This window comes from Camelus ferus, chromosome 1 (assembly GCF_009834535.1).
Source record: "Camelus ferus isolate YT-003-E chromosome 1, BCGSAC_Cfer_1.0, whole genome shotgun sequence".
NCBI lineage: Eukaryota > Metazoa > Chordata > Mammalia > Artiodactyla > Camelidae > Camelus > Camelus ferus.
In genome coordinates this window covers 81294624-81307261 of record NC_045696.1, presented here as the reverse complement: position 1 = coordinate 81307261, position 12638 = coordinate 81294624, and the positions used below count along the sequence as shown (strand labels likewise).

The 12638-nt window shown below is 40.0% G+C and overlaps 1 protein-coding gene across 8 annotated transcripts in view; it reads right to left on the bottom strand.

The window, feature by feature from the left end:
• TNIK (TRAF2 and NCK interacting kinase) overlaps window positions 1-12638 on the bottom strand; it is a 362683-nt gene that overhangs the window by 124555 nt on the left and 225490 nt on the right. For all 8 annotated transcript variants that reach the window (XM_032484363.1, XM_014562072.2, XM_006188085.3 and 5 more), the window contains one exon: window positions 880-990. In XM_032484363.1, coding sequence (XP_032340254.1) covers window positions 880-990 — 111 coding nt within the window. The remainder of the gene's footprint in view (window positions 1-879; window positions 991-12638) is intronic.

The window sequence follows — 12638 nt, the reverse complement described above, 5'->3', positions numbered from 1 at the left end:
TTTTCTATTTGCTTTTTGCCTAATGTGGTTTGAATTAAGTGAATAAACATAATTATTTTATGGTTTCCTTCCTTCCATCCCCAGCACATAATCTATCTCTCAAAGGCATATCTTGGACACACCATGCAAACTGTTTTACTTTTTGTTCTCTTATCCTGAGAAGGCAGAGCTTACAGATAAACAAACAATAAATAACAACTGCTAAGCAGATCTAGGAAGAATGCTCAGTGGACATATTATAGCTTCCTTATTGCCTCCTTATTAATAGTAGGAGATAATTAAATGAGTTTGAGCAAACTAAAATATGACCAACTACCTTCTTCCCCTCCCTGAACTGATCTTAGCAAATATGACACCATTGTGTAGACTGTCTGATTGTGGGATTTGTGGGCAAAGCTGGGCAAATAGGCATATTCGTGTCCAGCTATTCTGATCAATTTTAGAGATTAAATCTCAAAGAATTTCTTTTAGGGTAAAATTAGTGAAACTAGGTTGTATGTATTAAAATGGCTAAAGTCACACAAGCCTCAAATTAGTTACAAACTGTAACAAAAGGAGAACTCAAATGTGTGTTCAAACTATCCCTAAACAACCCATTTCCTAAGTGGGACACTATCTCTGCGATCTAAAATCAGACTTCCAGTTGGAAACCCCATGGGAAATGAGTCCCGGGGAAAGCACCCAACGCCAACTCTCTGAATGAGAGAACTCATGCCTACTCAGAATGGCTCTCCCTTCATTACAGCAGACCGTGACATGCTACCACTGCCACCATCCCTGTTAGAGTAAAGCTCTAAGGGAGTTTCCAGCACGTTTAGGAATTAGTGTAAGTTAATGCAAATTTCAACACTTCCCAAGACATTCCGTGTTGTCACTTACTCGTAAGATCTCCCTGCAGATATATGCGATCCACTCCTCCTTTAACGTGTTACCTTTCGTGTTCTTGATCAGGTCAGTGACAGAGCCAGCACCACAAAACTCCATCACCAACTGGCAAAGGAAGCAAACATGCCATTATTGTAATTACACTTCATGGCTTCCACTGGGTTAAGAAAGCATAAGGTGTCCCATTTGGCTGCTCTGGAATGCCATTCCTGCAAAGAAAAAGTGATCATAATACAATATATAAAACATAAACTAGTATTTTAATTTCCTCCCAAAACAATAGAAAGGAAAGATTATTTAAAATTTTCAAACCTGAAAATTGTTGCCTGAAAATGAGGCAAACCTACATATTCTAAGCATTTTTTAAAAAATGAAGGCAGCCAGGTGGTTCAGATGTAGTTGAGAATATCCCTGTGTTTTTTTATTCAGTGGTCAAACTCATCTTTCCTACAAAAGTAGGATCGTTCTCTTGTCTGAAAGAGCTGTGGTTGTCTAGGCAATCCGGGTTAGAACAATAGAAGAGCACACTGTTTACGTTATTGGTTTGTAAGTGGCACTGCAAGCTGTCAGACTGAGGACTATCTGCTTTTAATTAACTTCAGCAAATGCTCCCAGGAGGCTGGACATATCAGATAAATTCAATAAACAATAAGTCCTAATTTAGCACCTTTCATCCAAAAAGCTCCAAGTTTCCTATAAATATAAACTCATTACAGTACTCAGCAACTTTATAAAATAGGCAGAAAATAAACATCTCTCTCACTTAATGGATATGTAGAGACTAGAAGAGGAAAAGCAATCTATCTGCTTTTATAGTCATTTTCTAGCTTTAGAAAAACATCTATTTCCATACATTCTCCTTCTTCTTCAGAAAGTCGTCAACAAGTCACCTTATTACTTTTAAAATAATTAAATGAAAAGAATTTAGAATGACTAGCAATCAATCTCTGACTAGAAACAGAAATAAAATAAAGCCGTAATGAAATCATGTGGTTAGTTCTGGCTTTGTCGAAATGCGCCTTCCTGACGTCAGCACCGTGTCATCAGGTCCTATGAGATACCCCACCAGGCTGCAAAATCTTTGGGCAGAAATAATGTTCTCTTTTTTTCTGTATGCCTAATTGAAACTCAATAAAAATTTATGAAATGAGTTTCATGAATGAGTTTCCAATATCTGTCCTGATTTATCTTCTTATGATTTTACAAAGGCTAAGGAAACCCTCCCATCTTCTCCAGAGTGCCAGGGGAAGTAGAGAGGTCTATCATGAGCTTTGTAAAGAAATTTAAAAGTGCCACAACAGACCCTGTTCCAACCCAATCAAAGCTGTAAAATTACCATATATGATAGACAGGAAGCTATCAGAGACCATGAGATCATGTTACAAAGAACTGAGGAGGCAACTTTAAGAGGTTCTCACTGGCCAGAGATGGGATAATTAGAGCATCAGTAAGAAGAAAACCTGCAATGTCTTGAAACACATTAAGTATGCTTAACTGAATGCATTAACACAGATACCCCTCAAAAAGAACATAATTGGCACTGTTTGAAGAAAATGAACCAACTTCTTATTTTTGAGACTGGTAAATAAAGGGAAAGAATCAAGAATTTACACCACCTTTCTTATTCAAGTTTTACCGCAAGGTGATTAAATAACAGAAGAGGTAAAGCTTCTCTTCACATAAAGCAAATAATCCACCTAATAAATGAAGAAGAGACAATAGAAATAGAATATCACTATTTCACAACCTCAAACTAAGGGATTTAGGCACCGATCATCAGTGGCTGCTAACATAAAAAAATAAGAAATAATCAGCTATGATTTGCCTCTTGATTAGCATAATACATCACCTAAGACGTAGTCTTGCCAAAAAGAAACAAAACAAAACAAAACAAAAACCCAAACCTATGTCTCATCAAGTCCCTAGTTCCAGCTACCAATTTACAGGAGATTCAGAGGGATGAGGAACATGGTACATCATGGGGATGTAATCAACAACAGCTAGACTGAAAAAACTCCACAGGGTAAGTGGCTCATTTGCTTCAACAAATATATATCAAGAAGGAAAAAAGAGATGCAGGTGAAATCTGCAGATTAAAATCATTTAAAAAGATATAGCAGCAAATTACAATGGACAGGACTTATCTGGATACTGATTTTTTTTTTAAGTTGTTAAAATTTTTGAAACAATCTACATTCTAGATATTTGATGACACTAAGGAAATATGGTTAACATTTTTAAAGTATGATAACGGTACTGTGGTTACATAAAAAAAAAACGGTCTTATCTTTTAGAGAAACATACTGAAATACTATGGAGAAAATGATCTGATGATGGTCTCTTCTATAGAGAGTGCTCAGTCAACTGTATATCCACATGTAAAAGAACAATGCTGAACCCTTACCTCACACCACATACAAATAATTATCTCAAAATGGATCAAAGACTTAAATATAAGAGCTAGAACTGCGAAACTATTAGGAGAGAACATGGGGTAAATGTCCATGACCCTGGACTTGGCAATGGTCTCTTAACTATGACAGCAGCCAAACTGGATTTCATCAACATTAAAAACTTTGTGCATCAAAGGACACTATCAAGAGTGTGAAAAGACAACCCACAGAATGGGGAAAATATTTGCAATATGTTTCATATTAGCATATATTTAATAAGGGTCTAGGATCCAGAATATATAAGGAATTCTTACAACTCAGCAAAAAAAAATACAAAGCACATAATTTTAAAACGGGCAAAAGACCTGAATAGACTTTTCTCTCTGAAGGATATACAAATGACTAACAATCACATGACAAGATGCTCAGTGCCAATAGCCATTCGGAAAATGCAAGTCAAAACAACAGTGAGACACCACTTCACATCCTCTAGGGTGACTATAATTTTTACAAAAAGAAAAGCAGAAAATAATGTGTTGTTAAGAATGTGAAGAAACTGGAACCCTCATACATTGTCGGAGGGAATGTAAAATGCTGCAGTCACTGTGGAGGACAGTTTGGTGGTTCTTCAGAAAGCTAAAACATAGACATCCCACATGACCTGGCAATTTTACTTCCAGGTATATACCCCAAAGAACTGAAAACCGGTGTTCAAACAAAAACTTGCATATGAATGTTCAAAGCAGCACCGTTCACAGCAGACAAAAGGTGGAAATAACCAAACTGTTCATCACCAGATGAATAAACAAAACGTGGTACAGCCACACACCAGAGTATTATGCTGCTCTGAAAAAAATTAAGTACTGATGCCCGATGCAATGGATGAATCTTGACGATGTTGTGCTAACTGAAAGAAACCAGAGGGAAAAAAGCTATATAATATATGAACATGGCCATTTATATGAAATATCCAGAATAGGCAAGTCCACAGAGACAGAAAGTAGACTGGTGGTTGCCAGGCACTAGGTGGAGGGAAGAATGGGAGTTGTGGTTTAATGGGTATGGAGTTTCCTTTTGGGGTAATAAAATAAAAAGTTCTGGAACTAGAGAGAGTGCAACATTGTGCACTTAATCCCACTGAATTATACATTTCAAAATTATTAAGGTGGTAAGCTTCATGCTATGTGTATTTTACCAGAGTTTTTTAAAAAAGATAATGAGATTTGTTTCAAAATACTAGAAGAAAGGAAGGAGATGGACGAGTAGATGGGGCAGGCTTGACCACTGGTTGATGATTGTTGGGGCTAGTTTTGGGTACATGATACTGTTCTGTCTACTCTTGTATATTTTGGGGATTCTCTAGAACATAAAGAAAATCGTATTTACATAAATCATGGTTCAACAGCAGCAGGACGGACCAAAGAAACATCCTCGATAGAAAGAAAAGAACAGTTGCTCAAGTGAACAAAATCCTTCTGCTCTTTCTCCAAATCCTTTGAAAAACAGCAGTGACCAGACCTCCTACGAATGCATCCATTGCTCCTGTATCAGCTGGAGAGAATGTCCCGCCGCTGAGCTCTGTTAGGCCACGTAATTACAGTTCCCGAGGAGAGCAGTGGAAGCCCAGTGACTCCAGGCTTTCAAAATTAGATTGGACAAAATACTTTCAAATATTCGGTAGGAAACAATCCTGCTCTAGCCAGGCACTAATGTCAGTGATTTCTATAATTTGCTTCTTCATTCAGCTCCAGCTGAAGGCTGCTAAATTCTTTTCATCTCACTATGGAACAAAATGATTGTTAAATTATGTAATGAGTTTTTTTTTTTTTTTTTTAAGAAAAAGGAAGAAAGAAACCAGCATTTGCTAGCAATCGGTTCCTGCAGCCGCACAGCAACACTGATAATTACAGCCACTGCACAGCGGGGACCCTCCCTCACCACAAGTAAACTCATCACATTAATAAACAGAAACAGGGCTCAACATGCCAAGCCCAGCAGCGATAAGTCAATAACTTCACATCTCACAAGCAAGAAATAATGCATCATTAATATTCTCCCTGAAAGAAAGTTCTCAAAGAGCTGACACTGGGGCAACAACACTTGCTAACATTTCCTGAAAAGATACCATGTGCTAGGCACTGGGCTAAGTGATTTGCAGCTATGGTTTCATTAATTCTTCTCCCCCTCAATGCCCTTCTCTTTATTTATTTGGAAGTGAAGCCTAGCTATGGTCTGCAGCCTCACCCATGCTATAGATACTCATGAAGTCACTCGAGCTGAGTGGAAAGCGTGATGCTTCCTTGAGTGCCAGCTATATGACCTGGGCACATTCCTAACCCCACTGGGCTCCGCACCCTGCCACCATCTCTACAAAAACAAAATAAAAGCATCAGCCTTATATGTCTGATGTGAACACTGTGTCTACCAGAATGGAAAGCTTCTGGTAGCCAGAAATCTCAAACTGTATTTATTACTTATCCATTCTTTGGTCTGCTTGCATTTATAAAAAAGAAAGTTTCCAATTTGAAAGATAGCATTAATAGCTCCCCAAGATCCACTTCACCAGGATGGTGAAGAAATGGCTGAAAGGACACCTATAAAGAGCAGTGGGCACATATGTTTCTAAACTTTCTGTTAATGAAAAAGCACCAAGCACTCATGTCTATTTTTCAAGCTTGTATCACACAGCAGGGAGACACAGTGGTGCATTCCAGGACACTGGATCTTTTTATTTGGAAGGCTGAAAGACAGTGGGAGAGGTTTAAAAGGAATTTTACATTCAAAATTCTCACTCAGTATCACCTACATAACTGGGTCAGAAAATGAAATACGCATGCCTGTCACTTGAGAAGAGAGCAGGAAGGTTAAGTTGAAGGTGAGGACAGAACTGTGCTCAGGCACGATGCGGGCTGGGCCCGGGCCTGATCCTAGCCCTGGAACCGTGTCGAGGAGGAGATATTTAACAAGCAGCACATAAACAACAAAGTCCTACTTTACAGTACAGGTAACTATATTCAACACCCTATGACAGCCTATCATAAAAAAAGACTATGAAAAAGAATATATATATATAACTGAATCGCTATGCTGTACACCAGAAACTAACACAACATTGTAAATCGACTATACTTCAAAAAAAATAAAATAAAAAGTAGCACAGTGTGTAGTTTGACCCAGTTATTAGGGAAAGGGTTGCTTGGATTATCGGACATAGGTAGTTATTTCTATCTAAATTAAAAACGTTAATTTTTAAAAACAAAGATTTCTAACACATTTCACAGTTTGCATTGTTGTTTACCACATATTTTTGTCTGACCAGCAGGATGTTTTCTCTTGGAGGTTGTTGGGTGAAGGGGAGCTTATTATGCCCTCCTGCACTCTCCCTCTCCTTCAGGACAGTATTTAAGAAAAAGGTCTTTGGCCTCAGCTGATCCCAGGAGTTCCAGAAGAACTGAGTCCTCCCTGAGGTCACCCCCTAACTGGGAGGGGACATGGGTTTGGAATCAGCAGATGTGGTCACTTCTAACTTGCCCTTTCCAACCCCAGCCGCCTCTGAAAGAATTTAAAAAGGTTTACGCTCAGAGCCAGTCTGAAGAGGCTTAGGGTGATTTCTGGGGTCCCTGTGGTATTCACTCACTTGCTAGTTAATTGGCTTTAAGTTTCTGTAACAAGAAACAAGGCTTTAAGGTATTTTAAAACTGCAGGACTAGCCCAGAATATCTTGATAGGAACACATTCTTCCCAAATAGCACTTAGTCAGTCAGTCACAAGAATAAATGACTCCTAACAGATTCCTTCTCTTTTATAGTAAAAGGAGGTGGGGGAGGGGAGAGACAGGAGAGAGGACGAGGAGGGAATAGGAGCCTGAAGGTCCAAATGAAAGAAGTTTGCACCAAGAAATCAAAGGGGCACCCTAAGAAAAGGAGAGGAGAGAGAAACTTTCAAGAATTCACAGCTCTGCAAAGGATCAGCTTACTGACCTTGAAGGTCCAGAAACATCGCAAGGCACAGGATATTTTTATCATGGGTAGCTGGGAATAGCTGCAGATCCCAACTGCATGATTTATGAAGGTGTAAACAAAACCCCAACTCAGTACTTTGTTACAGAATGCTGCTTTCATTTGCCAAAGGTAGTTTAAGTCCCACAATATAAAATATGTGTGTACAGAAGTACAAAAATTGGTAGGTATACATTTATTATTTCAATCAACTGATGCAAAGGTAAAGTAAAACGTCTAGGAATTTCAAATTTGGAAAAGCAAGCTAAACAGGTTTTTTTGCATTCATCTTTAAAATAGCATGTATTTGGGGGGCGGGGAGGGGAACTCCTCCTCCTTCTGAATTGTTTTTGGACTTGGAGAACATTTGAACTACAAATTCTAAGTCTTGCAAAGATATAAAGATGAGCCCCAAGGATGTGAAGTCCCAGATTTTGTCAATAGTTTCTGGATATGAACAACTTTGTATCTTGAGAATGACAATCATAGTTTGAATATACTGAGCCAACTGATATTTTTAGCAACAAGAAGCCTGCCCAAAGGATAACCCCTCTAGAAACGCTCCATAGTTGCCCAGGTCTAAGGAGACAGTCATCTCAGAGAGCCAGCACGGCAGCATTTAAGGAACAAGAGTAGTTAGCTGCACCTTGTATTTGGTTGCTGGTACTCAAATTTCTCAGTATGCACACAAGATCTTCTGGAGAGTTTTTCCTGTTAGGGGTAAGTCATTATATGTCCATTTGAGCCACAAAATCAGTCACAGAAACTAACCTTATAGACTATAAGAAATTTACAACTCTGCCTCTCAGAATGTTCTACCCAAACAGAAGAATTTGGAGTAAGGATAACGAAGCAAGTTTTTTTGACAAGTTGAAAATAGGAAAAAAGAAAAAAAAAAAAAAACACTGGACCTAGAGGACTTAGGACTAAGATACTTGGTGGTTGAGAATTTTGAGAAGTGCAACGTAAACAGGAACATAGATTTGGGCTCAAAATTCATCCAGAAGAGGAATCAGAGGGTAGTGCCATTAACATCAGCAGAGTGACTTTGGCCATATGTGAAGTCTTCCTTTTGCTAAGGTGAAAGCAGTTTAAGCATAGTTCAAATGAAATTCACTGGGATAAAATAAGTCATTTTCATATTCTTGTCACAGAATCAATCACCCATTAATTCATAAAAATGGCTCCATTAAAGCTCAACTCAAGCTCAGCTGCAAAGGATTAAATCAGATGTAGCTTAAGCTCTGTGTTTGTATCTAAGTAACTTACATTGTGTGTCTATAGGTCACACAATGGGGCAGCTCCAAGATGGGGAGACTGTTAACAATCACTCCTCTTACTATTTTAGGCACTGCTTCTATAGTTACCAAATTCAGCTTTTAAAAATTTCTACTCACAAATAATAAGATTCAATCATTTTCCCCAGACAAGTGACTTAGGCTATATATGAAGGAGGGAATTAGTAATAAAAGTGTCAAATACTAATTAAATGTGCCTCCCCACCCTCCATGAAAGCCTCACTTCTGATGCATAGAATCAGGAAATGAGTAAATTCCAGTGAATGGTTCAGAAGACTCAGCTACAGCTGATTGGATTGTTAATGGCACTACCTGCAACACTTTCTCAAAACAACCAAAAATGTTATTAGGCATGATTTTTGCCAAATCAAGATGCTACAGCAATGTAAGTCCAAACTATAATAAACTTAGGTTTGGGGGCTGTGGCCAACAGCACTGCAGATTCTAGAAAGGAGCCCTCACTGGTGAGTGCATGACATCTTGGTTCATCTCAGAATCTCGTTCCCAGATCTCACACGGGGCATGGACTAGTAGCGTCAGTGGAGCAGGCATGGAAGACAGCAGGCAGTGATGGGGCCTCCCGTGCGAGCGGGAGTGGGCACCCGCCCTCTAAACAGCTGCTCTACTGCGCTAATGTACTGCTCTTTGTTTCTTTGTTTTTAACAGAGGTACTGGGGGCTGAACCCAGGACCTTGTGCTTGCTAAGCATGCACTCTACCACGGACCTATCCCTACACCCCTCCTAATGTACTGCTACTATTCGGAATTTTGAGCCCAAGGTTTCCAAATCATTTGATTTTTCAAAATCTTTCACAGAATCCAGACTTTTGTCTGGAAACAGCTCAATTTTTTTTTCCTAATGTTGGCATAATTAAAACACCACTACCTTATGTGGACCAAACTAGCCACATTTACCTGGGCAGTAACTGGCTTCTGGGCTGCCAGTTTGAACTCAGACCTGGTCCAAAGTTATCATTTTTTTATAGGGAAGAAACAAAGTGCAGAGATGCTGCCTCTGCCAAGGTGAGAATCCAGGTCTCTGGATTCCAGGCTGGGCTTCAGCCAACTGCTAGATGTTTGTCCCTAAAACACATACAATATAATTTCCTAAATCTTAGCTCTGCAAGTCTTCACTGAGACAGTCTAATGAATGGCTTACTGCATCATTTCAGTACAATAATCTGCTCTCTTACTTGACCAACCCACATTTTGGAAGCTAATCAGACATTTATTTCCTAAGATATTCTAAGCCCCGTGATTGTTGGGGTGGTATCAAAAGACACAGCGAAATATGTGTGGTTTTGCCTTCTAACTTTAGGAAATTAGCTCATTTAATAGACGGGGCTCCTCACTCCAGTGTCTGAATGGCAGGGAGCAAAGTGGAGAGCCTCTCTTTGCTGAGACGCAGCGGAAGAAGATGGCAGTGTTGTGTGTCAGAGAACGCCTTGTTTCTGAGAGATCAGAATCTTTATTGAAAGAGCTCCCTTTTTTGATTTCCGGATCAGGCCCCAAGCAGTTGATAAGGGAGAATTACTTGGCCATTATCAGAAGTAGTTGTATTTCCACAAAGAGCTGGTACTAAACAAGAGTTTATCTCCACGACAAGACCGATAGAATTCACACAGATTATGATTCAATCAGACACCTGAAACAGCCCATGTAATTGGCTGGTGTAATATGTGCAAACCTCTGTCCTCCAGCCACAGCAAAAGAAATACCTGGGGAATCATTCCTGCGGCCTGAAAACTGGGAATGAATGGTAGATAGAGCTGCTCTTGCTTGCTCCAGGCTCTGTCTCTATATAACCCATAATAATATTTTTATATATGTAATCCTAACAGAATGCCATTAGGCCAAAGAGTTGACTATCTGTGACCTTTGCAATTATTTGCTAAAACACTCCTAAAGGGTTTAATGTACTTTTCAAAACTTATTTCTTAGGATGAAGAAAATGCTATCTACTTAGCAGCTAACAGGTCTTGCTAACCTCTTTGAAAGTTGGGGAAACTGACAAACTAAATGGTGAACTCAAAATAAATTTGTTTAAACACAAAGCTTCAGTCCTATTTGGAACACCAACTTTTGAATTATTTTTCACAACGACTGGAACTGTTTTTCACAACGAAAAGGAGAAACTTGTAGAGTTCAAGGGCTTGATTCTAGCATCAGGCAGCTTGGGGTTAGCTAATACACTGGCTTCATCACTTACCTCTTTGAGACCTCAGGCAAACTTCTTAACTTCTCTGAGCCTAATTTCCTCATCCGTACAGTGGTGATAATGAGAACAGCTAATTTGTAGAGTGGTTGTAAAGTTCCAGTGAAATAATATGACAATGCAACCAAATAAAGTACTTGGCACATGAACAGTAGGTGATCAATATTCCTTGCCATTGTAGCTAACACAAAATGGCCCAAATGTAGTGAGTCAGAGGCCTTGGAACAAGTACACACTATTATATTCCATAACCAAGTTCCCACCAATATTGTAATCTGGTATTAGTTCCCCAGCTATTAAGTTTCTGTTCTGCCTTTCATTCTTCTAAATTCCTCTTTGGTTTGTCATCAAATAGAAGAACTAGAAAAAGAAATGATGCTCTTGCACTCAGGAGGCATTCATAGCTTTGTATTTTTATCCCCAGTGACATATAAGCTAATGGATGGTTGCTGGTGCGGACGGTCAGAACAGTCCTCTGCGTGGTCACAAACCTGACATATGTGAGGCCCTCTGTCTTCCAAGCAGAATATGGGGCCTCTAACTGCTGCATTTTGCTACCTGCATTTGTTTGTAGTTAGGGAAAATGGAATGTGAAGGCAGTGCTCTGCCCCACGTGCCCAGGTTTGGAAGTGATCACTCCTTACAATGCCCCTCTGCCAACTTCAGGAAGGGCATCCGTTTGCAGAAACAATCTCCTAACCGGTCTTCCTGCTTCTACTCTGGCCCTCATCTGGTCTAGTCTCAACCCAGTAACCAGAGGGACCCCTTTACTCTGTAGGTCAGATTCTACCCCTGCACCTTCAAAACCCTCCTGTGGCCCCCTCCTCACTCAGAGTAAAAGCCGACATCCTGCCAATGTGCTGTAAAGCCCTGCCTGCTCTGGTCCTGGGTCTCACCTCCCACATCTTCTGGTCACACTCACCTTGTTGTTATTCCTGGAAAATACCAGGACTGGAATGCCCTTCCTCGAGTTCTCCACGGCGGGGCTTCCCCTGACCACCACAACTCCTTTCTGCGTCCTCATTAACCTTTCCTTGCTCTTCCAGCATTCTCAATAGTTTCCTGACTTATTACGTGTATTGTTTGTGGTCTGTAGCAAGGATGTAAGCTGCGTGCAAGTAGGGCCGTTCATCGGTTTTGTTCACCAACATATCCTAAGTGTCTGGAAGAGTGCCTTGTGCCTAGCAAGTGCTTGATATGTGTTTGTTGGATGAATGAATGAGTGAATGAAAAAATGAACATATGCACATGTAGGCTCTTGGTTCCCAGCAATCACAGCCATCTCCACGGGAAGAGCAACTGGCCAGAGTGAGAACTGGTGGGTGGCGACTCATTTCCAGGGCATAAAACCTCCTGTGTGTGCCATGCATGCAAACAGCCTTCCTGCTTTCTCCCAGTGCTGTCTGAACTGAAAATGGAGTGTAGCTTTTGCTCATTTAAAAAAAGCCAAAACTTCCAGTGCCTTTCACAGAACCTCAGGTCAAACTAAACGGTCACGTTTCAGAATATCTGCATTCTTGTCCTCTGTCCATCTATTAATGAGCTCAGAGGCCCTGAGAAAGACAATGAGCTTCACTAAGATCCAGTAAAATAAATGACAACTAATTTTCTTTCCAGCCTAAAAAAAACTCAGCATTAGGAAAAAGGTGAAAACAAGTCAAGCTCTCCTTGACCACTCCTCTCCTTCCTTAGCCGCTGATTTGCAAAGAAATACCCCAATTTTAGTAGTACAACCTAACAAGAAAACTGTCCTATCTGGCCCATCACTCAAAGGACTGATATTAATAGTCAGGGGTGACTCATCTGGAAATAGTTGCACTACCTCAGGTGATAAGCCGGAGGTGGTTCC